The 20,920-nt window shown below is 47.6% G+C and overlaps 1 protein-coding gene across 15 annotated transcripts in view; it reads left to right on the top strand.

Moving 5' to 3' along the window:
• RNF213 (ring finger protein 213) overlaps nucleotides 1–20,920 on the top strand; it is an 86,977-nt gene that overhangs the window by 51,297 nt on the left and 14,760 nt on the right. For all 15 annotated transcript variants that reach the window (XM_065563773.1, XM_065563780.1, XM_065563775.1 and 12 more), the window contains 23 exons: nucleotides 1,281–1,423; nucleotides 1,734–1,829; nucleotides 2,317–2,435; nucleotides 3,114–3,236; nucleotides 4,224–4,300; nucleotides 5,141–5,288; nucleotides 5,815–5,950; nucleotides 6,411–6,602; nucleotides 6,947–7,086; nucleotides 7,786–7,940; nucleotides 8,374–8,592; nucleotides 9,061–9,242; nucleotides 10,247–10,367; nucleotides 11,290–11,390; nucleotides 11,989–12,171; nucleotides 12,792–12,961; nucleotides 14,109–14,211; nucleotides 15,374–15,488; nucleotides 15,892–16,102; nucleotides 17,156–17,349; nucleotides 17,866–17,988; nucleotides 19,138–19,248; nucleotides 19,840–20,082. In XM_065563773.1, the coding sequence (XP_065419845.1) occupies nucleotides 1,281–1,423; nucleotides 1,734–1,829; nucleotides 2,317–2,435; nucleotides 3,114–3,236; nucleotides 4,224–4,300; nucleotides 5,141–5,288; nucleotides 5,815–5,950; nucleotides 6,411–6,602; nucleotides 6,947–7,086; nucleotides 7,786–7,940; nucleotides 8,374–8,592; nucleotides 9,061–9,242; nucleotides 10,247–10,367; nucleotides 11,290–11,390; nucleotides 11,989–12,171; nucleotides 12,792–12,961; nucleotides 14,109–14,211; nucleotides 15,374–15,488; nucleotides 15,892–16,102; nucleotides 17,156–17,349; nucleotides 17,866–17,988; nucleotides 19,138–19,248; nucleotides 19,840–20,082 (3,405 nt within the window). The remainder of the gene's footprint in view (nucleotides 1–1,280; nucleotides 1,424–1,733; nucleotides 1,830–2,316; nucleotides 2,436–3,113; nucleotides 3,237–4,223; nucleotides 4,301–5,140; nucleotides 5,289–5,814; nucleotides 5,951–6,410; nucleotides 6,603–6,946; nucleotides 7,087–7,785; nucleotides 7,941–8,373; nucleotides 8,593–9,060; nucleotides 9,243–10,246; nucleotides 10,368–11,289; nucleotides 11,391–11,988; nucleotides 12,172–12,791; nucleotides 12,962–14,108; nucleotides 14,212–15,373; nucleotides 15,489–15,891; nucleotides 16,103–17,155; nucleotides 17,350–17,865; nucleotides 17,989–19,137; nucleotides 19,249–19,839; nucleotides 20,083–20,920) is intronic.

Below are 20,920 nucleotides of genomic sequence, written 5' to 3'. Positions count from 1 at the left end.
CTGATTCATCCTGGAGCCTTTAATCTCTGTGTGGCCTTGGCATCCATGAGGTAGTATTCCCAGATGCTCTCTAGAAGGAGATTTTCAAGGGCACAAATAGGAGTTGGCTGCCTAATTTTCCTTTGTAAATCTCCCCCTCTAATCACCCAGCCAAAAAAAAAAAAATAGCCCTTACCAAGAGCTCCAGATTCAGGTGTGCCAAGGGTTTATGATACAGGAGGAAAAGTAATTGAAATGAAAAGGAAAACTGACAAAGGCACTTCCTATGCAGCATTGTTGTAGCCGTGGCAGACCTAGACTATTGGTGTTCCAACTACACAGAGCTCTTCCTCGGGACCTGCTCTTCAAAGCTTGTCCCTCTCGCTAACAGAAGTTGATCCAATAAAAGATTTTACCTGACCCACCTTATTTCCGAAAAGCATGTCGTGGCAGTATATGCTTGTGCCATGTGAGAGATCTAGGTTTAGGTGTCACTTGTAGATCTTAACATCTACAGCCACACACGGTGGGATGGGATGGGAACGACAACTCCACGTGTGTAGTGCAGGGCTCAGAAAACAAAATTGTTCACTCCTCAGTTTTATGCTGTGAGTTCTGAGCAGCAGCAGAGGCAGATAGTGGGGTTATTCACAGGAGAAGACAACTTAAAACAAACAAAGGCTGGTGGAGGTGTTGTGGAGACGACTTTTTTTTTTCCCCTTGCCCTTCCTTGCAGCTGTCAGAGGACTTCACATTTTTCAGACACTGACTAGCCAGACCCTGGGTACAAACGAAGTTTATGTACAGGATCCAGGGCAGCACCCTGGTAAAAATCTTGGCCCCCTACTCCTCCCACTTTCCAGCACTGTGGATGGAAGGATGGTGGGCCTTCTGACCAGGGCGTTTATTGCCTCTAGACCCTGCAAGTCAGGGCCTGCTGAACACTTGTCTTTTGTATCTGTCTCTGGCTAGGAGGTTTGGTCCTCCAGCTAGTCCATGTGGAGCCCGAGAACTCTCAGACTTCAGGGGCACGTTTTAAAAAAAGCAAAAGCAAAACCAAAACACACCCTTTAAGAGAGTTCATGAGATCAGCATGTTGGGGTTTTTTTTAAGTGTAAACCTGATGCAGTTGAGACCCAAGGGTCAAGAGCGCTCAGAGGAAGAGCTCTAACAGAGAGCGCCTTACAAATGAGGGTGTATGCATCGTTCCAGAGCATAGGCAAGCAAATGCTGTCATTCAATTGCTACTTTCCTTGTTCATGTCTGAGCTAAGAACTCACATTGCAATTCTTGTCTCTAAGATCACCACTTTCTCCAGGCTTCTGACAGCCACTGACTCTGAGCGTTTGAAGGCAGAAGTGCAGGGTAAGGTTCAGAGCCTCTCCATCCGGTCCTGGTCCCTTCAGCAGTTCGACACAGAGCACTCATTCCTGAAGGAGATTCGGTGAGTCTGTCTGCCTTATCCTACTCTGAAGAGCAGACAGCCGAGGTTAAGTTCAGTGATGACAGATCATTAGGGCAATAAATAAATACCAGACCAAAGAGAGGGAGGGAAGGAACAGTGCAGAGCTGAGGAGAGGGGCTGCTAAGGTGACTCAGAGCACAAGTTGTGTTAATTCCAAGTTGTTGGGGCCGTGGAATTTGTTTTTAAAATTACACTATTCTTACACAGGTGGATGTTTAATATCTTGTTCTCTCTGCCAGAACCCAAAGCTCATGTGGAACCATTTCCTCCATTTTCTTTCTGCCCTCAGGAATTTCCTTGATTCTACGTCTGGAAATAAAATCCTAATTATTCAGACGGACTTTGAAGATGGTTCTCAAAGTGCCCAGCTCATTGCCTCTGCCAAGTATGTCACACGTGAGATAATTGCTGACTGTTGTAATGTCTTCCCCAGTCTTAACTTAGAGCATTATTGGAGTGTCACTTGTTGGGGCCTCCCACTCTGCAGTCTACCATTGGAGTCGATTTGATCTAACTTTTGCAAGGGCCAACCATGCTTTGGACAATGTTAAAAAAGAGAAATCAAAAACTGGTGCACAGAGCAGGGTTGACTTGTGCTCCCTCTCGGAGGTCAGATTTATATTTGAAAGCTTAGAAATGCTGAGGGAAGCAGAGGATGTCTACCAAAATGAAGTTATTAGTGACAGGGTCAGGACAGCCTGCTGAAGGACTGAGAGTCCCAGTCCATGTTTGTCTCTTCCTGGAGGAGAGGGGAGGAAGAGAATCCAGTTACCTGTGACCAGTGTGGTGGAAGGAGGGAGTAAGTGTCCTGGAAGTACATGCCCCAGGGTACTGTACTGAACTTGTCCTCAGACATTTCCTTTCCCTTATAGATACTCAGCTGTTAATGAAATCAACAAGGTGGAGTTGGGAGAAGTCTCAGTCTTTGTCTACTTTATCACTAAACTGTCCCGGATAGAAGGTGGAACCTCTTACGTGGGATTCCATGGAGGTAAGACTGGCATTTTCAGAGCTCAGCAAGTTTGGTCATCTGAACCACAATCAAAAAACTAGTGACTTCCATTCGGTACATTTTGCTTTTTTTAAAAATCCAGTGACAGTGCTTCCTGTGGCTTACCAGAGCTGCCACTGCTTGCTGCAAGCAGCCCCCCACCTGGATCCTCCTCCGCCCCTAGTCCTCTTAATCTCTTCTGGAAGGATCCCTTATTTCTGTACTCGGTGCTAAATAAATGCTCTTCCAGTTTCATTTGAGAGAAACACAGCTAGAGCATGACCCCAGCTATGGCCCCTTCCCCTTCCTCCCATGGCTATCTCATGAATAGATCCCAAGGCTCTCTTGTTCCCAGCAAGTCCTCCACCAACCCCGTTGTGCCCTGTGGAGTCTCCTTGCTTTAATTGCATCCTCCAGGCCCCCATAACATGCTTATCCTTCCAGTCGAGGAGAATCGTACACTACTGTATCCAGAGCAAGTCACTGCAACTCTTTAATTGACAGGAAGGATTACTGTTCAGTGATACAAGAATCAAACCCTGGCAGTTCAGAGCATAAACCACTAGCCTGTTGGACCAAACCTCTGTTTGTTGTTTAAAGGTGCTGGCAGAAAGTTCTTCAGAAGCTTTTGTGGAAGAGCATGTTGCAGACCTGAAATGTCTCGTTCTCTGTTTCCAGGGCTGTGGCAGTCCGTGCACATTGATGACCTCCGCAGATCCAAGGACATGGTCTCTGATGTGACTGCCCTGAGGAACCTCACTATCAGCCAGCTGTTCTGTGAGGATGTGGACACGCCAGAACGTAAGCCACATACTGGGCATTGCAAGAGGCGTGGTGATGTACCCTAGGGGAGCAGGATGAGAGGTTCATGCATCCCAGACGTACTAATGTGCGGAGATCAGAGAGTCAGCAGAGGAAAGAAAAGCAGCCACGTTCAGCACAGAGGTTCTAATAAGAACTCTCAAGTATTATAAGAATTTTCAATACTGTAAATCCGAAGTAACTTTTGTACACTGGGCATTAGCTATTTATTTCTGGTAGAGCAAATCCATGTTTCTGGGCATACTAGACACAAAATCTCAACTTATACTTTCTTTGGAGGGTGTTGAGTTGGCTACAGATGATGCACTTGCACTACCTCATCATTTTTGAAGATCTCCATTCCAGTTGCAGGCCATCAGTGAAGTGAGCTTGGTGGTTTCAGATTAAATCCCCTGTTGTCTTTTGTCACAAAAATGTGACACTCATGCTGTTGGGCACTGCTGGCACCCTGTCTTAGGACTGGAAGAGAAGGGTGTGCTGCATTTCAGGACTCGGTTATGGGAGAAAGGGTCCTGGGATTTGAATAATGGGAGTTTTGCCACTCAGAACTGCACTGCTCTGGCTAAGATCAACTGGGATGATTTGACATTGGAAACCATTTCTCACTGTCATGTTTAGATTTTAGTTCACCTAAATATGTAGGAAGAAAACATTATACTTTCCCCAATTCTTCCTGCTTTCTTTTTTCAGTAGAGGACTGAGAATACAGATGCCAGAGCCTACCCCCCCCCCCCCCCCAGCTCTGAAATCATAGTCACTTGCTTTTTCTCTTTCCTTCATGAAGGCCTGCAGGATCAGCATCTGTGGCTGTACTTAGAGAACCATACTCAGCAGACATTTAGGTGATCTGAGACTCTATCGAGGATCTAGTGCTTTAGTGTCCAGCCTGTATAAAAACTTTCATCCCATTGCCCTAGCAGTGAATTGCTTTTCTTTCTAATTAGAAGTTGTGTATTGTGGTTGTAGCTATGATAGTGGATGAAGAAGAGCAAGAAGAGGAGATGGAGGTTGAAACAGCAGCATCTGAAGCAGAGGAATGTGATGTAAGTTCTGAATCCATTCCTTTGACTTTGAATTACTAAATAGGCCTCTCTGCGCTCTCTGATAAGGTACATGACACGTTTTATACCCAAAGTCAACTCTGACCCTTGCAACTCTGATGTTAGCCCACTGTTACTCACATCAGAAATGCTGATTATTGAAAATAACCATGAAAGGAATGATTCTGTACATCATTCCAGGGACTAACCTTGGCTACTCCTTGTCCCTCACTTGTCAGCTGTTTTAAAGGCCTCTCTGAGTTGTTTGTGCCTTTCAAGCTGAGGCCTGCGTTTCAGAACTCTTTGCTTTATTCGTTTGCCATTGGGAGTTGGTATTTGTAGTTGAAACCATGTTAGTATCGAACTCCTGTCCATCCTGACGAGGGAACCTGCACAAGAACCTTGGTAGTGCTGGCTTGTGCTCACCATACTTTACATGAACTCGAAAGAATGCGTAAATGTCCGACAGACTCTGACTGTGTCCTGCTGAAGTCTGCATTTCCCAGGTTGTCTTGTTGCAGCTCCTAAGTTAATATTATCACTTCCACTTCTGGTTTCTGAGCTAGCGGATTATCCAGTGGGAATCTTGTCCTACCTTTCAGTTTATGTTAGGTGGAGAGCCAATTTATAGCAGTCACAGGAGGAGTATGTCATGTAAAACATGTAGCCTAGTGCAGAAAAGGCTGTGAACGTGAGTCAAAGGTGAAAGGAAAGGAGGCAGACAGGAGAAAAGTTGCATATTTACATAGGCACGTTAATGAGAATATAGTTGTAATTGAAAAAGGGGAAACATGCACAATCGTAGAGTAATACCAGGTTTGTTTTCCTTCTGTACCTGGAAAGACCCAAGTCCTGGACACCACCACTCTCCTGAGGAGCTGCGTGCAGAGTGCGGTGGGAATGCTACGGGACCAAAGTGAGGGCTCCTGCCGTAGTACAAAGAGGATCGAGATTCTTCTTGGCTTTCTGTCTAAAGAAGATGATTTGAAAGGTACAAGTTCCCAAGGGCCTTGCCCTGGGTTTGTAAGGTGGGCTGAATTCCCTTGTGAGGCCCTCTGCTCAGTGATAGTCACCTCATGGGAACTGGATTCTGCCCAGAGATGAATCCACTATACAATTCTAGGGCGGAGAAATACTTGGAGAACTCTGCTTTGCTTGGTTTAAGGGGGTGGGTAAATCCCTTTCCTCTTTGGGATAGGGAGCTTTTCTGAGACTAGGTAGCTGGATCCAGTGGAGAGATCCCCAGGACCCAACCGTGTCTGCACATGGTCTCCAGAATGATGTGCACCTCACTGGAGTTTGTCTGCTTATATTTTCATTCCATCCTTGGTGATAATGCCTTGCCTGGGGTCTCAGATCCTGGACAGCAGCCTCAGGAGATGCTATAAATCGGCCAGCTTCCTTTGTTGACTGGGTTGTGAATGAAAACTTGGAGAAACTTGCTGTTAGTCACTTCAGCATTTGGCCTGTGTGCTGGGGTAAGGAACAGGGGTTGCTGAGCTCTGTGCTCTTTCCAGCCTCCTTCCTGAAGATAGTGAAGAATCGTCTCTTCAGCCTCTTGAAGAAACAAGAAGAAAATTCCTTTAACTTGAAAGACTGGGTGCTGCGGGAGGCTTCGAACCTTAACGCCCTCCAGGAGGCTGGGACTTTCAGGTATGGACAGCAGCTGAGCACATTACCGCTTGGCAGCTTTTTAAAAATACCGTCTGTATACATGGAAATGATAGCAGCGAGGGCACCTTCACGGGCTCTGAATATTGGCTCTATTTAAGAATGGTGTGATAGTCTCAGCCCAGCGCTGGTAACTCTAGTCCTGTGTTCGCCTTGCTTCAGAGGGAGCATGGCTTGGGCATGCTCAGCTGGATGGGCGGTGCCAGGGGAGGGAGAGCATAAGTGCACTGTTACACTGAACGATAACAACGGAGAGAAAACGGCATGCCAGAGAAGCAGGTGGAGAAATGCAGGATTAGGTCTCTCTCCCTTGTTTACAAATGTAATTGAGCAGATTTCCCCTCGGAAACGTCCCGCAACAGCCACACGTTGACTTCTGAACATGCAGATCAGCAACGCTCACTCTCCACTTTGTCTGCGTCCGTCTCTCTGTCACCCACAGACACACCCTGTGGAAGCGAGTCCAGAATGTGGTGACTCCGTTCCTGGCTCATATGGTGTCAATCACAGACCGAGACTGCAACCTGGAGTTATTGGTCAGTCCGAATACAGAGGGCTGCGTGAAAAATCTATGGATGTTCATCTTCAGTGATTTGAACCTTCTGAGCATCCCTTACAACGTGGGTAACAGCAGGTGAGCTGCCGAAAACTGCAGTGGGAGGGCTGGGGTGAGCAGCGTTGAAGGCCGATCAAGTTAATGGCTCTATATTTGCATGGAGAACTAACACACAAGTTATTTTCTCTTGCAGCATGAGGGCCACGTTGCAGTTCTTGCTGGGAGGATGTGTTATCGGCGGGCCCTATCAACACTCTTCTGTGATTGGCAGGACAGCTTGTGTTGTCCAATCCTACCATTCTGTATTTCCTTGCTTTTGGCACTCTCAGTCCCAGCCACCTGCTTGAAACTGACCAGAGTCCCCCACGTGAGAGCACTGAGCGCTAACTGCCCACTGTCTTCTGTTTTGTGCCCCCGCCCAGCTCTCAGACAGAGACGATTCTGGTGCAGAACGACATGAAGGTGTCTGCACATGCTGGCAATGAAATGCCCTTCAGCTGGAGGATAAAGGATTATTTGGAAGAGCTGTGGTTGCAGGCTCAATACATCCCAGGCACTGAAGGTGAGAGCCCAGTTTGAGCTCAGTAAGGCAGAGCATTGCAGCTAGTTCCTTTGCTGAAAACTCTGGGTTGTCACTGCACCTATTTATTTTCTTATGACCACGAGGCGGCTTTCAGTGCCCCGTCCCATGTCAGACACTAGAGTGCTGCGCATCTAACTTTAGCTTTTGCCTGGTCACTCTCTCTCGTTTTCTGTGCCCCCATATTGGAAATACCTGGGAATATCCGGAGTTGATGTGTCAGTGGACCCCAGTACACTTGTCTTTGGGCCAGGTCCTGCCTTCAAGTCTCTTACCAGGATATGGGGTCTCATTCATGGCAGACAGCAGACTACTGTGTTAAAGGAAGGTGGGGTGTTCTAAAATTGCTCACTCAGCTGCTCCGGTGATGAGCATAGACAGATGGTCACAGGAATGGGGAAATATGGTGGGGTGGTTTCTGCTCACATCGGTTGTGCTGTCCAGGTAAATGTTAAAAGATCCCTGGGCCCTTTACAAAGGCAGAGAGAGGTGATCTCAGTGCCTGACCAATACTCCTCCTCGGTAAAGCAGGTGGCAGTCTTTGGGGCTGTGAGGGGAGGTAGTGTTGAGACTGCCATGCCACTGGTTAATTCTGTACTGCAAAACCCCTTTGGGAGGGGTACTGTATCCAACTAATTTTCCTTGTAATATCAAACTTCCTTTTGCATCCTGATGTTCCAGGCCATACAGAGAAGTTTGTGGGTATCTTCCAGAAGACTCCACTGGGCGAGTTTATTTCAAATCTGGCCGAGGAAGAAAGGAACATGCTCTTCCACTGCTATGTCAGAGACTTCATCCTCCTGACCATAGGCGTGTCCTCTTCTGAGGAGTTAGAGGTCAGTGTTTGAACCAAGGACCAAGAATAATTTAGATGTGGGGGAGCAGAGCTTATTTCATGCATGATACTGAAGAACGTACACTAGAGCATTCACCTGGCCTCTTTCTCAGGGGACTCAATCCGAGTCCCTCTTGTGGAGGTGCCTAGCAGTTGGATGGCAAAAGGAAGATACAACTTGCCACTGGAACTGCTGTTTCAAATGGATGGAACATTACTTTCAGAAAGTCACCTGGTCAACTCTGGTAGGAGCTCCTGGGGACACTGACATGATAGCATATTTACCAAATCTACTCAACAACAAAGATTTGCTCAGTAAAAAAATACTTTAAAATCATTTTCTCTGTATAGCGTTGATTAATTCAGGAATGTTCTTGTAGGCATTTTGGGGCAGAGAAAACTTTTATTTGCTTTATTTTCTTTTAAATGTTCAGTTTCTGCAAATCGCCCTCTTATCGTGCATTGAGGAACTGAAGGCAGCATCTATAGGCGGAGAGGAGAAGATGCTTTCCCTGCCCTGGGTCCACCTTGGGTACCATCAATTTAGGAGCCGGCTGCAGAACTTCTCCAGGATCCTGGCTGTGAACCCCAGTGTCCTCAATAGTCTTCTCTACCAGGCTAAGAGAGGAAGCACTTCGTCACCTTATGAGATGGTATGGTCTCTATCTGGCATGATGTGGTTCTTAGCCCTGGGAGGAAGAGAGCTCCAACTAGCACAGCTCCCCTACATAGCATTTCAGTTCCCTTTGATCTGTCTTTCTATTGCAGCAGCAATAAAGCACCTGCAACCGTGGGAACTGAAACATAGATATGAATCTTTAATACCCTGGATATTCAACCCATTATCAGATCTGCCCTGTAGTAATGGCAAGGAATAAATAATTTACCACACTCCGGGTTAATCTAGGAGATATGATGATGACCTGAGCCAGGGGCACATAAATCCTGGAACTCCAGGAGTGTGAACCAGTGTGCACAGCACTCACGAGTAACCCTACAATAACAAATCAGAGCACACCTCCCACTACTCACAAGTAGCTGTGAAACTGAGCTGGGAAGAGGATGTCACCTTTCCAGCTGCCAAGTTATACTAACGCCTATGTGTGCGGGTGCCTGTCTAGGTTCTGGATGTGTTTGCTGCAATGGCTTGTGCTGAGATGCTGGAGGATCAAGTGTTGAAGTCCAGGCCACAGATTTGGCTACAGCAGGTGAAGAATCTTCATATGCCCATTGAACTTGTCTGCATGGAGAGCTGTTCTAAGGATAGTGGAAGTCAGTGCCATCAACTGCTCCAGGAAGTCAAGTAAGTAACATTGACCCACTAAGAATCTCAGTCCTGAAAGGTGTCAGAGTAGCAGCCGTGTTAGTCTGTATCCACAAAAAGAACAGGAGTACTTGTGGCACCTAAATTTGTTAGTCTCTAAGGTGCCACAAGTACTCCTGTTCTTAGTCCTGAAAGACTCCTTGTGTCTTGCCCTTCAAGGGGACGATGTCTAGTATGGACTGAATGTATCTACAGTACTGTCGTTCTCGGACTAAAACTGTTTTAACCCCTCCAGCGATCCTGCTGGGCTGCATTGATTGTCATTTCCCCAGAACATGTCTGTTCTGCACTACAGGGCTTTCTCTATTTTCCCAAGTCTGTGTAAAAAAACAAAAACAAAATCAGCAGCTCCCATTCCAAATGGGATCCAGGATCATTTTAAATCTCTGGATGAAATCACTGGGTGGGTCCTGGTGCTTGGTAGACTGCCACCGCTGAAGTAACAGCTCATGTACACTGACTCTGGCAGATATTTGGAGCTTCACCCCAGTCTTGCTTCCTCTCCGAGGACGGTCCCAGACAGTTTAAAATTAACTAGTGTCTTAGGAAAACAGGAGCGGGTGAGGGGAAAAACCCTATAGATAGTGGAGATCTCTTATTAGCCCTGTGATATAGGCATCAAACCTGTATAGGGTTGTCCTTATCCACAATCTAGTGAACGTATGGTTGTTTACTCGTATGGCGGTAGCGCCTAAGAACGCCACTGTTCTAGGCGCTATATAAAGAGACAACAAAAAGGCAGTCATTGCCCCAAGGAACTTGCAATCTAAGTCTGAAATGAGACAATAGAGAGATGCAAGAAAGGGTGAGAGGAGCACAAGGGAACAATGAGGCCACGTTTGTCAGCAAGAAAGCAGTGGTCATATCACACTGCTCTGACTTGATCTTCTGAGGTTGCCTTTTCCCTTCCTCCTCCCTATTTCATTCATTTCAGCCCAGGAGGCTCCCTTGTGATAGTATTGTAACTGCTTTCTCTCTGACAGGCTTCGGTGGAATCGGGTCTTCTCTATGTCCCTCTTTGTGGAACACATGCTGCTTGGGACCGAGTCCCTGATGCCAGAATTGCAGGATCTGGTAAAGAGACACATCTTGCTGCTAGGCAATGTAAGAACACCCTCATTAAGCAGCATGTGGGGTTGAAGTAGGGATCTCTCCTCTCTTTCTGAAAGATGATTTGAATTTGCTAAAGGAGTGCTAGCCAAAACCTGCTCCTGGTCATGAGTCACAAACAGAGCTGGGGAAATCCTTTAGAACAATGAGTTCTCAACACATCTCATCTCTCCTTCTCTTCATGAGTTGCCTGCAAACATGGTGATTTCCTCACATTGTCCTTCCTAGCCAGTTTCACAGATCCAACAGTGTAGCTATAGGGGGCAGAACCAAACCTATCAAATCTGTGGACTGGGTGTGAGACCTGCCCTCTGAAAAGCCCCTGCTAGTCCTGTTCTGCATGCAGAGCTGCAGCCAGACTTGCCCTTTGCAGCCAGTCAGAAATCCTGCTTCAGATATTAAGAATCTTTTGCTTCCATAAGTCAGTTTTCATTCTGAGCTGCCTGTAGGAACTGCGGAGCTCCCTGTTGTTTTGCTGAGGCTTCCTGGTTATTTCCTCCCCTGAATGAAGGATCCACGTCCCCACAGACCCCAGCTAGACAGGGATCACCCAGGCCTCCCTTTTCCAAAGTTGAGTCACAGAAGCAGGCAAAGGAAAAGCCTATAAAGGAGAAAAATCTGCAACCGCACCCAGAGGGGAGCCACACAAGAGTGGTGCTTGAAAGGTCACCCTGTCCCCGGCTCCCACAGCTACTGCAGCGTCCGAGGCCCCTGACTGCTCTCAGCAACTGTCAAGCCAGTTGCTTTTCCCTGTACCGTAAAGGGTGGTGATCGACGGCTGTGCTAATGTGAACAAATCGATACGGGCAGTGCTGGCTGCATTGGAGGGGTTTTCCTTCCTTTGGCGTCTCCTGTCTCTGGAAATCTCCATCTAAAGCAGCAAAGTAGAGTCACTGATTGTTGCCCTCCCTTCCAGTGTCTGCAGTGGGACTCGGACATCAAGACTCATAAAACGTTCAATGCCGTGATGAAAGTGCTGTGCCAATGTAAGGAGGAAGCCAACGCAACTATTTGCAAGTAAGGTCATTGGGATGGGCATGTTCCTAAAAGCGTATGTGTGTGTGTGTAGGTTTACACTAAACATTTCAGTGTCTTGCATTGAGCCTGGAACAGATAGTGTAGCATGCAGAGCGTGTGGACTCGGGGTGGGGAGAACATTGACCCAGGCTGAGCCTTGGGAGATAGGAGTCCCTACAGAGCATGTATTTTTCCCAAGTGTGTTTTCAACATATTATTATGCACTAGGCTGACTTTCGTGTAGCCTCTTGTTACTTCCCACTTCCCTCTTCCTTCAGCAAGCACAAGGCGGCTCACTCATGAGCCTAAGAGCTTCAACATAGATTGAATGAATGAAATTTGCTGCTGTTGTAGGAATAAGGTACAATGGGCCAAATTTATCCTTAATGTAACTAGTGACCATGGGCAGCAGGTGAACCGTGGGCTTGGGGAGGCTAGCCCCCGGCTGGCCCACTCCTGCCTTATTCTCTTCCCTGACCTTGAGAGACGTACCAGTGACCCAGGTTCCCTCTTCTGATCCTTAATCTGAGTCGCAGTAGAAGACTCTTTAGGCCTGTAGCTTGAGTGCTTAGGTTTAATTGTGTTGATTGGATTACAGATATGGTCTGAAGCCATGTCCGATCTGCTTGGAAGACCCTAAGGATCCAGTCAACCTGCCTTGTGATCATGTCTTCTGTCAGAGTTGCATCAAACAGTGGCTGACTCCGGGGCAGATGTTCTGTCCATACTGCAAAGTTAACCTGCCAGATGACTATAGTATAACCATCTCCCAGGAGCTCAGGTATTCCATCCTTCCTATGACAACCCTGTGCCACTAACCCTGCAGCAGGAGATAATTAGCTAGTTGTGTTGGGAGACCCTGACCCTCAGCACTGAAGGTCTACGTACCGGAAAAGTTGGTAGGATAAATTATACTGGTCTCCGGTATTTCCCCTCTGCCCTGTGTTTAGAGGTATGGCGAGGAAGTTCCCTCATTCCATTTGAGACGTTTCAGATACTCTGTAAAGCAAAGTGCATGAATCAAGTGATTAAACTATTCCTATCTTGGGTCACTGTTTTCTGCTTCTTAGCAAGAAGTCAGCGGTAACAGTGTCCTGGGTTGCTGGCAATAAGAGCACAAATGGCAGTGGGATACAGTCTTCATAGATAATAGCTCTGAGAAATGCCTTGTAATAATGCCTCGTTAAAACTGGTTGTCGATATAGAGTCTCGTTTTGCTGATAAAATCACCCTGTTGACTCTGGGCATCTGAGCTTTATCCACCGTGTCAGGCGTAGAGTTTGAGGCCAGAAGGAATCACTAGATCATCTAGTTGGACCTCTGTAGCAGTGCCATGCAATGTAACTGGTTCGGCAGTTGTCTGGCTACCTTAATGATTTTTTTCCCCCAACGTTTCCTCAGCGTTGCAATAAAGAGGAATGCCCAGTTCCGTCAGATGTGCAATAGCTTCTTCATAGACCTGGTTTCCACCATGTGTTTCAAAGATAACGAACCCCCAGAGAAAGCGGTGATCCAGGAGCTGCTCAAACTGCTGTTTGCTCACCGGCAGCCTTTGAGAATAGGCCCAACAAGTAAGCTCAGTTCCTCCTGCCTGTGCCAACAACCTGATTGAATCTGTTCTCCTGCTTCTCGCTAGCCCAGTGTGTCTCAAATGCAGCCACCGGGGGCTTTTTATGTGGCCACAGCCTCCGGAGCTGTGCCCTCTCCCCCTCCCCCCTCACGAGCCGCCAGCAGGGGTTGGGCCCTGCCCTCTTCTGGAGCCACAAACGCCAGAGGAGCAGGCAGCTAGTGAGTTTCCCACCCTTCTGGGGGCAGCGGGGTCAGGCTCCAGCCCTGGGGTGGCAGGCGGCAGGTTCCAGCTGTGCGGCAGCGGGCTCTGTCCCCCAGCTGCAGGGCTCCGGGCTCCGGCCACGGGCGCCAACCATGGGCCTCTGTGCAGCAGCGGGCTCCGTCCCCCAGCTGCAGGGTTTGAGGTTCCAGCCGTGAGGCCACAGAATCCAGCCCCGGTCACGTGGCTGCCGTGCTCCAGTCCCCGGGCTCCCTCCTCCCCCCCATCACCCTGGCCCTCTCTGTGACCTCTGGCCCCAGGTTTTGGCCACATGCTCCATCCCCCTGCCGTGTGGCAATGGGTGACAGGCTTCCCCCCCCCCCCCCAACGCTCCTGGTCCCTGCTGCGTCCTCTGGCCCTGGTCGCAGGGCTCTGGTCCCTGACTGTGCAGCTGCAGGACTCCCGTCCCTGGGCTCACACCCTCCTCCCCCAGTCTCCCCTGTCCCCCCCACTCTCCCCTGGCCCCCATCCATCCCCCCCATTGTTAATAAACATACAAATATCACTTTTCACAGAAACAGACTTACTACCTAGCAAGTCTTAAAAAAGCAACCAAGAAAGCAAACAACAAAGACAAAAACGTGCAAAGCACCTTATTTGTTTCTGTTCTGTTTAGGTCCAGTACAGAATAGAGACAACTGTACATTATTTTTATTACTGAGTCTGCAAAAAAAAAAAAAAAACCCAACCCCAACATAAATAAATGACGATTTGGACGTGTGTGTGTGTGTGCATATTTGTTTGTTTTTCCTAAAATTAATTAAGTATTTTAGGAAAAATGGTCAGAGCGGTCACCAGCAAGCGGTGGTGGCTGCACTCTGAGGCCACCAAAAAATGTGTTGTGAGAACCCCTGCCAGAGCCCATGAGTCAATTTTTCCTCTGTATTCAGATCCCCGCACTGTATACACGAAATTGCTGTCCCCATTTGATGACGTGGTGGATAAGACTCCTATCATCCGCTCAGTGGTGCTGAAGCTGCTTTTGAAATACAGGTAAGTTCAGCCAAAAAGCTGATGGGTGAGCATGGGTTACATGCCATCCTTAACCTCTTCAGCCAGTTTCTCTCCCTGCTCTTCCATTATGTACTACTCACAGAATGAGGGAGAATTTTAGCCAAGTTCTGAGATTTGAACCTCATCCTGTGAAAACCAATCTTTACTTCTGCATCAGCGCCAGTGTTGGGTGGGGGTGTATTTGTGAGTGTGCAGTATCTTTTTGTGCCCTACATTTGAGAATATGTATCCATCCAGTCCTGACCCATATGTGAGCTAATCGGGAGCTACTCCTCGCCTCTATTTGAGAGAACTCTTAGGAAAGCTAAAGAATGAAGCTGACACACTGATGCACAAAGAACACTCAGAACACTGGCAAATGAATATTTTATAAATCTTTAATTTTCTAACTATATAATGTGAGGGTTTTTGTGTTTAAATTACTCACTCTGTACTGTACGCTTGTCACATAAAGAGACTGTCCCATCCAGAAAAGCTGCCTTTTGATTAAGTAAGCATGTCCGAGGCTTCAGAAGTGTAGTTATCGGTGTCTCTGTGTATAGGAACCCACTTTTGGCCACTCCAGTGTGGCACTGCGTGAGCCACATACAGAGGAGGAATTCCCACAAATGGTGGATGTGCTGGTTTCTCCAGTGCTAGATTCAGAATAGAAAGTGAGAGGGCTTTTCTCTGTACAGACGTCAGTCCTTGCGTACTATGTATTTGTGTTTCTTCTATGGTTGAGGGTCTCATTTAAAGGAAGACGTGAGAGTGCCTCCGGAAATGGCAAAGGAAACACAGCATAGAATTTCTCCGTTTCATTTGGAAGCTGAATTAAGTTCCCATGTTACCTGGCCAGCATTCAGAGCCTACTGGCTCTCGGAGCATAGGATGATAGAGGTTATATAGGACCATGCTGGGGTGTGATGGCACAACATTGTTGCCCATAGCACTGGCTCTTATCACCATGATAGCCTTTTGGTGGATCAGAGGTCCCATGTGACTCCAGCTATGACCTGCCTTGACTTTTGCTTCCCTCTCAGCTGGACCTGAAGTGAACTTCTCTGCCATGTGGACAGAATTTGCAATTTATGTTCTAAATAACGATTAGTAGCCATCAGCGTTGCAGTAGTTGGTAAGAGGAGGTTTCTCTGTTTCATAGCTTCAGTGATGTGAAAGTCTACCTGCAGGATTACCTGGTGCAGGTAGAGCAGTGCCAGATCCTGGACAAAGATGACAAGACAGAACTTTACACCCTTTTTGTCAATTGTTTGGAGGTAGGTCTGCTTGCCCCATCTCCTTCATGTCAGAGGTGCTGCGTGGGGATGTCCTGGCCCAATAGAATCCATCTAGCAATGTTTCAAGAATACGGCTTTTTCTGTAATCCTGGCTGCGCTCGAGCACACATGCTGACTATGTGGGAAGGAGTCTTATCCGCCTAGAAAGGGCGAGAGCGAGAGACTGTTAAAACCGTGGCTCTGTGCGGCAGCAGCCGCTCCTGCTTTGTCAGATTTCCAGAGAAGGCTTGTGCTGCAGCATTCCATGAGCTCCCCTGCTTTCGCATCCCCTTCCTCTGCTTCAGGACGCTGGGTGTGGTTTGAGCATGATTAGATCAGGCCAGGAGAGGCTTAAACTCCAGCAGTTGGGTTTGGGGCACCACGCCGATTTTTCCCTTTGCAGGATTCGATGTACGAAAGGATTGGAGCCTGCGCTCAGGAAGACCAAATCAACCATCTGCGGGAAGACGGACGCTTTCTGGAGAGCTATCTGAAGAGGAACAACCAAGAAACCCTTCGGGAGTCCTCGATTGAGTACCTGCAGGGGGTGGCCAGGGTCCGGCTGTGCCTGGATAGGGCTGCAGAGCTACTCTTGGAAACACAGAGACCTAAAGGCAAGTTGGGCTCTGCTGCCCTCAATGAAAATGCTAATGTGTCAAAGGCTACATCCAGGCTATAGGCCCCTCTGATGGACTTGCGAGACGTGTTCCATGTCTCTGCGTCGCTCTGCCTCACGCCAGTACGTGCACGGGGGGGAAATCCGCCTGCCTGCTTTTTCTCTTCTTTTTGTACAGCTTTTGTTTTTACTCCTGAGTTTGGTTGAGAAGCTGCATTAGATGCGTATCTGCCCCTTTACCATGCAGTTTTCAGGAGCGTCTGTACAAACACTTTGCGACAAGTTGGTGTGTAAATCCACCCTGCACTAAGGGTCTGTGCAGACCTTTCTGCTGCTCACTAAAAGTGCTCTGTAATCTGCTCCCATTTCAAAGCGGGGTAGATCAAAATGCACCATGGAATTTTTAGTGTATGGCAACGAGAGCCATATGGACGCTTAGTGTGGGGTAGGTTTGTACCTGAGCTTGCTGCGAACTAAGTATTCCTATCGACAAGCCTGTCAGAGAAGCCAACCTATATTGAATAGCCAAATCTGTACCCTGCGACCTGCAGAGGAAAGTAATTAAATAGAAACCATGGCTTTGAAATGGAGACTTATTTTATCATCTCAGCATTGAGGATAGAATTATTAATGAAACTTAAATGAAGTCACATAACTGAAGTTCCTCTAGTCTCTTCCTAGCTCCACTGGAGTTTTGCCATCTAGTTTTGGGGTAAAGTGATCGGGTCCCTGAGGAGCCGAAGTCTCACTGAAAGTCAATAGGCATCAGACCCCTAACTCTGTTAGCTGCTTTTGACAATGTTACCCTTAGTCTAAAGCTTTGCAAACCATTTGCTTTCCATCATAGAAATGCCCATATCAAGATTTCTCTAGCCACAGGATAAGGGCATTTTGATCCCTGTATATTCCTGGGTAAGAACATCTGAGAAGGAGGGGCTACTAAGATCTCGAATAGTGGATCAGATCAGGGAAATGGATCCCAATGCAGTGGCCAGTTTTGACAGCAACAGCTGACCAAGATATGAAATTTTGACTTTTATTCTTTCTACAGAGTGGGCTAAGGCAGTGGACAAGCAGCAATACCTTCAGAAAGTAATGAGGTTCTGCAGGCTGGCTGGGAATGACTGGTACCGAGTTTACCTGGTCCGAAAGCTGGCTAACCAGTATGGGATGGAGTTTGCTCAGAAGCTTTCGGATGAAAGTCAATTTCATTGGGTATTCCCAGCGGAAATCATTCAACAACAGGTAAAGCAAACGTCTCCCTGACTCACCTTTCCTTAACAATTTATGTTTCTAATGCTGTTTCCTCCTCTTGGCTTTTCTTGTATTTGCATTTTTTCATGTGTCTGATGGTGTGTGGCTCCGGTACTGTCATGCGGGGCTGGAGCAGGTAGGGGTGGGAGTAACCTACTCCAGTATCCCTGCCTTCCATAGAGAGGAATTTCTTCTGACCTGCAGAAAGGCCATTATTTTGCTTGTGTCAAAGCCTGGCTCCCAGAGCAGTAACATCCCAAGCAGAACCAACCTCCCTGTCTGACGAGCAGCCTGGAAGAGGCGACACCAAACACTCACGCTAGCTGGGAAGTCGGAGCCCTTCTCCCTGCACACAGCATTTTAGTTAAAATAGAAATTAATCCCATCCCCCAACAGACAACATGGATGCTTCTGTGGAACAGTTTCCCTCTTGTAAGGTGACATTCTTAAAGTCTGCCCAGTATTCACACTGTGTGTGGGTGGGTTGTTTGCTCTTTGTTGCTACAGAGGGACCAACCTAGTCAGATTGATCGGTACTTGGTATGTGGCGAGAACTACAGAGTCCTACGTGATGCGGTGGGAAAAGCAATGATTGAGTGCAAGATGAAGGGCATTGCAGAAGCACAGAAGGTAACTCTTCTCCCCAGTCAGCACAGATGTTCCCCTTTGGGTAGGACTTACAGTGATCCTTTGGAGAGATTTAGAGGGCAAGTATTTTAGCTCTTAATGCTTTGCTGTTAGCCATTCCCTCCCCTCTCTCTCACATGCCTGAGATGGAGATTTTTCTTTGCTTGCTGTGTTCTGATGGCTTTTAACTGGGCCTGATCTTTGTTTTCTTGACATGCATCTCGCCCATTGTATGCAAGATTTGGATGGTTGTCCCATCTCCAGTGCTGTTTACCAGTCACATCATCCTCCCCACCACTCTCTCCCCTTTTAGAAATGTTCTGTGAAGCACTTCTTGAATAACAGGCTTAGGCTCCGTGCAACCAACTGGCTGAGGGACTAAGTGGATTTTCCATGCAGGCTGTGCTTCCGTTCACTGCCTTTTGATACTTACGTAATTTCAAAACTTAATAACTATACACGTGTCGTGAAGTAGGTGTGCATGTAAACCATGCTGACAGATACTGTATATGTTTAATTTTCTCCTTTTCCCTACCTCTTCATACATTGCTCGTTCTTCTTGATTGTGAGCTGCTCGGGGAATGACCTGTGTCTTCCTGTTAGTGCATCACCTCCAGTTGTGATTGGAGCCTGTGGATGCTACAGTAATATGAACAGTTAATAATAGCTTCCAGTGTGGGTTAAGTAGGTACTGTCTAGTTGGGGCAACAGACGAGGGGCAGGTTGGCTGGACCAGGGAAGTTCAGAAAATATTTCTGGTGGATAGAAAAAGGGTCTGCTTGACTGGTGTTTCAGATACCCAGTGAGTTTTTACATTGTGTTCAGGTCAGTGGACTTCCCTGCAAGCAGGTTCTTGTGAGGCTCTGACAGGGAATGGTGGAAATCCACATAAACATAAACTGCTCCCTCTGCAGAGGGGGACTTTCTCAGAGAACGCTGGGCCAAGACCGTGGCTTTTATTATGCCATGCCTTCTCAAGTTTAAATAGCCATTTCCTTTGCCTTTCACCTTCTGTGATGATGGGAGAGTGACATACGTCAGGGTTGAGGGGAAATGTACATGTCTGTTACTGAGCGAAGATTGCAGTGACAGCTGAGGTAGCCCAGATGTAGCCCCTTATCCTCTGCATAACCAGTTTCTCTTGTTTTTCAGGCATGTAAGAGCTCTGGGTCTGCACAAGCTGTTCACCTGCTCTTGGCTATTTTCAGGGAACTCACTGCTCTGTATGGATGCAAGAACACGAGCCTCCACCCCAAAAAGGAGGTGAGATACCTTGCTCCATTGGCAACTTGTAGACTGTCAGGGAACAGACTTGTTTCCTTCTGAGAGAAGAAGCTTTAGGTCACAGATGTGAGAGAACATCCTTTACCCTTCTGCCCAAAATGCAGTTCTGAGAGCATCTGGCAGAGATTAGCTGAAGAAAAATCTGAATGTCTTCCGGGGGGCGGGGAACCTCCTCCCTATCTAACCTAGGGCTCTATCAGACCCTATTTACTGTAGTATCTGAGCACGTCAGAGTCTTAACACCCCCTGTTCAGTAGGGAAGTACTATAGTTACAGGTAGGGAATGGAGACAGAGACTAAGTCGCTTGCCCAAGGTGTGTCAAAGTCTGTGGCAGAGCAGGAAATTGAAACCCTGATCTCTCACATCTCAGGCCATTGTCCTAGCCTAGCCACTGAACCATCCTTCGTGTGCATACATTGAAGGACCAACTCCAGTAAATAGATAGTCAGTTACTTCAAGGCACTGTGGGGTATCACACTTCACTAGATTGTGTATAAAGAGCTGCTGGACCTTCTCGTCTGGTTGGCAGTCGGGTACTTTATTTTCCCTTTTGTAATGTTTGCCTTCAGCAATGTGATGCTATGAACAAGTTCATCCAGAGCTCCAAAGCCCTGGATTCTGCAGCCCTGAAGCAGTTTGCAGCATCTCTTGTGACAAACAGTCTCCCATCACTGGCAGTGAGTCCGCAAAACTTCAGCCCCAGCGGGGCACTGATTGAAATAGTCGTTCACACTGCAGCCCTCTTACTGTGTGGGCAGAATCGAGTCCTCAAACCCCTGAGGAACCTGGCCTTCTCGCCTGCCACCATGCAGGTAAGGAAACTGGTCTGTCCCTGGCATCCTATATCCGAATCTTGAACCCAGGCCTCGGATTCAGCCAGTCCATGCTAGTGCTGGCTGAATCAGTGCTGGCACCTCTTTCATGCTGCCTTCTTACGCTCCAGAACCTGAGTTTCATTTAAAAAAAAAAGTATCTAGCTGAGAGGTTGAGATACGCTCGTGTCATGTTTTCAAGGCTAACTGATACAGTGACTTCTGCCTGTGTTTGCAGACTCTGAGCCAATAGATCTGAGGGGTCCCATTCATCTCCCTGAGCACGAACTGGGATACCCAGTGCTAGCTCTTGGATTATTAATTATTCCACGGTTCATCCAAAGCATGCAGGAAAGGAGTGGGAGGGTCACGCTGGGAAGATCTGCACAGTCTAGTCTGAGTGACCGCTCGTTATCGCCCCACAAGCGAGTGGGCTTGGGAGAGTGCCAATTTTCCCCCACCTCCTAATCAAGAAGGATTTAAGGAGCCTAGCAGTGTTCAGCAGGGTACAAAAGGGAAGCCAAGCTCAAGAAACCCAGAGAGCATCATCACCTGCCCAATCTACCCACCTCACAGGTGGACCATATTTTTGTGGGCACTTGGAAAAGTAACACCACCTTTGTTTTTCTTTTAACCCCAATGTGACCCCTGCCTTAAAACCATCCCCATTCTGCTTCTCCTACCTTCCTGGCCTGGGAAGACTGGCCAGGAATCCCACTGTAGCCTGTCAACCTCCTTTTTCAATTGGCTGGAGGGATTATGGAGTAATGCCCCCTTCCCTTCTCAGGGTTGAGCCTGGTGCTTCCTCAGCAACACAGCCCATTCGAATATGAAGTTT

The sequence above is a fragment of the Chrysemys picta genome, chromosome 12, assembly GCF_011386835.1.
Source record: "Chrysemys picta bellii isolate R12L10 chromosome 12, ASM1138683v2, whole genome shotgun sequence".
Taxonomy (NCBI): domain Eukaryota; kingdom Metazoa; phylum Chordata; order Testudines; family Emydidae; genus Chrysemys; species Chrysemys picta.
This window is presented reverse-complemented; position numbering and strand designations above follow the sequence as displayed.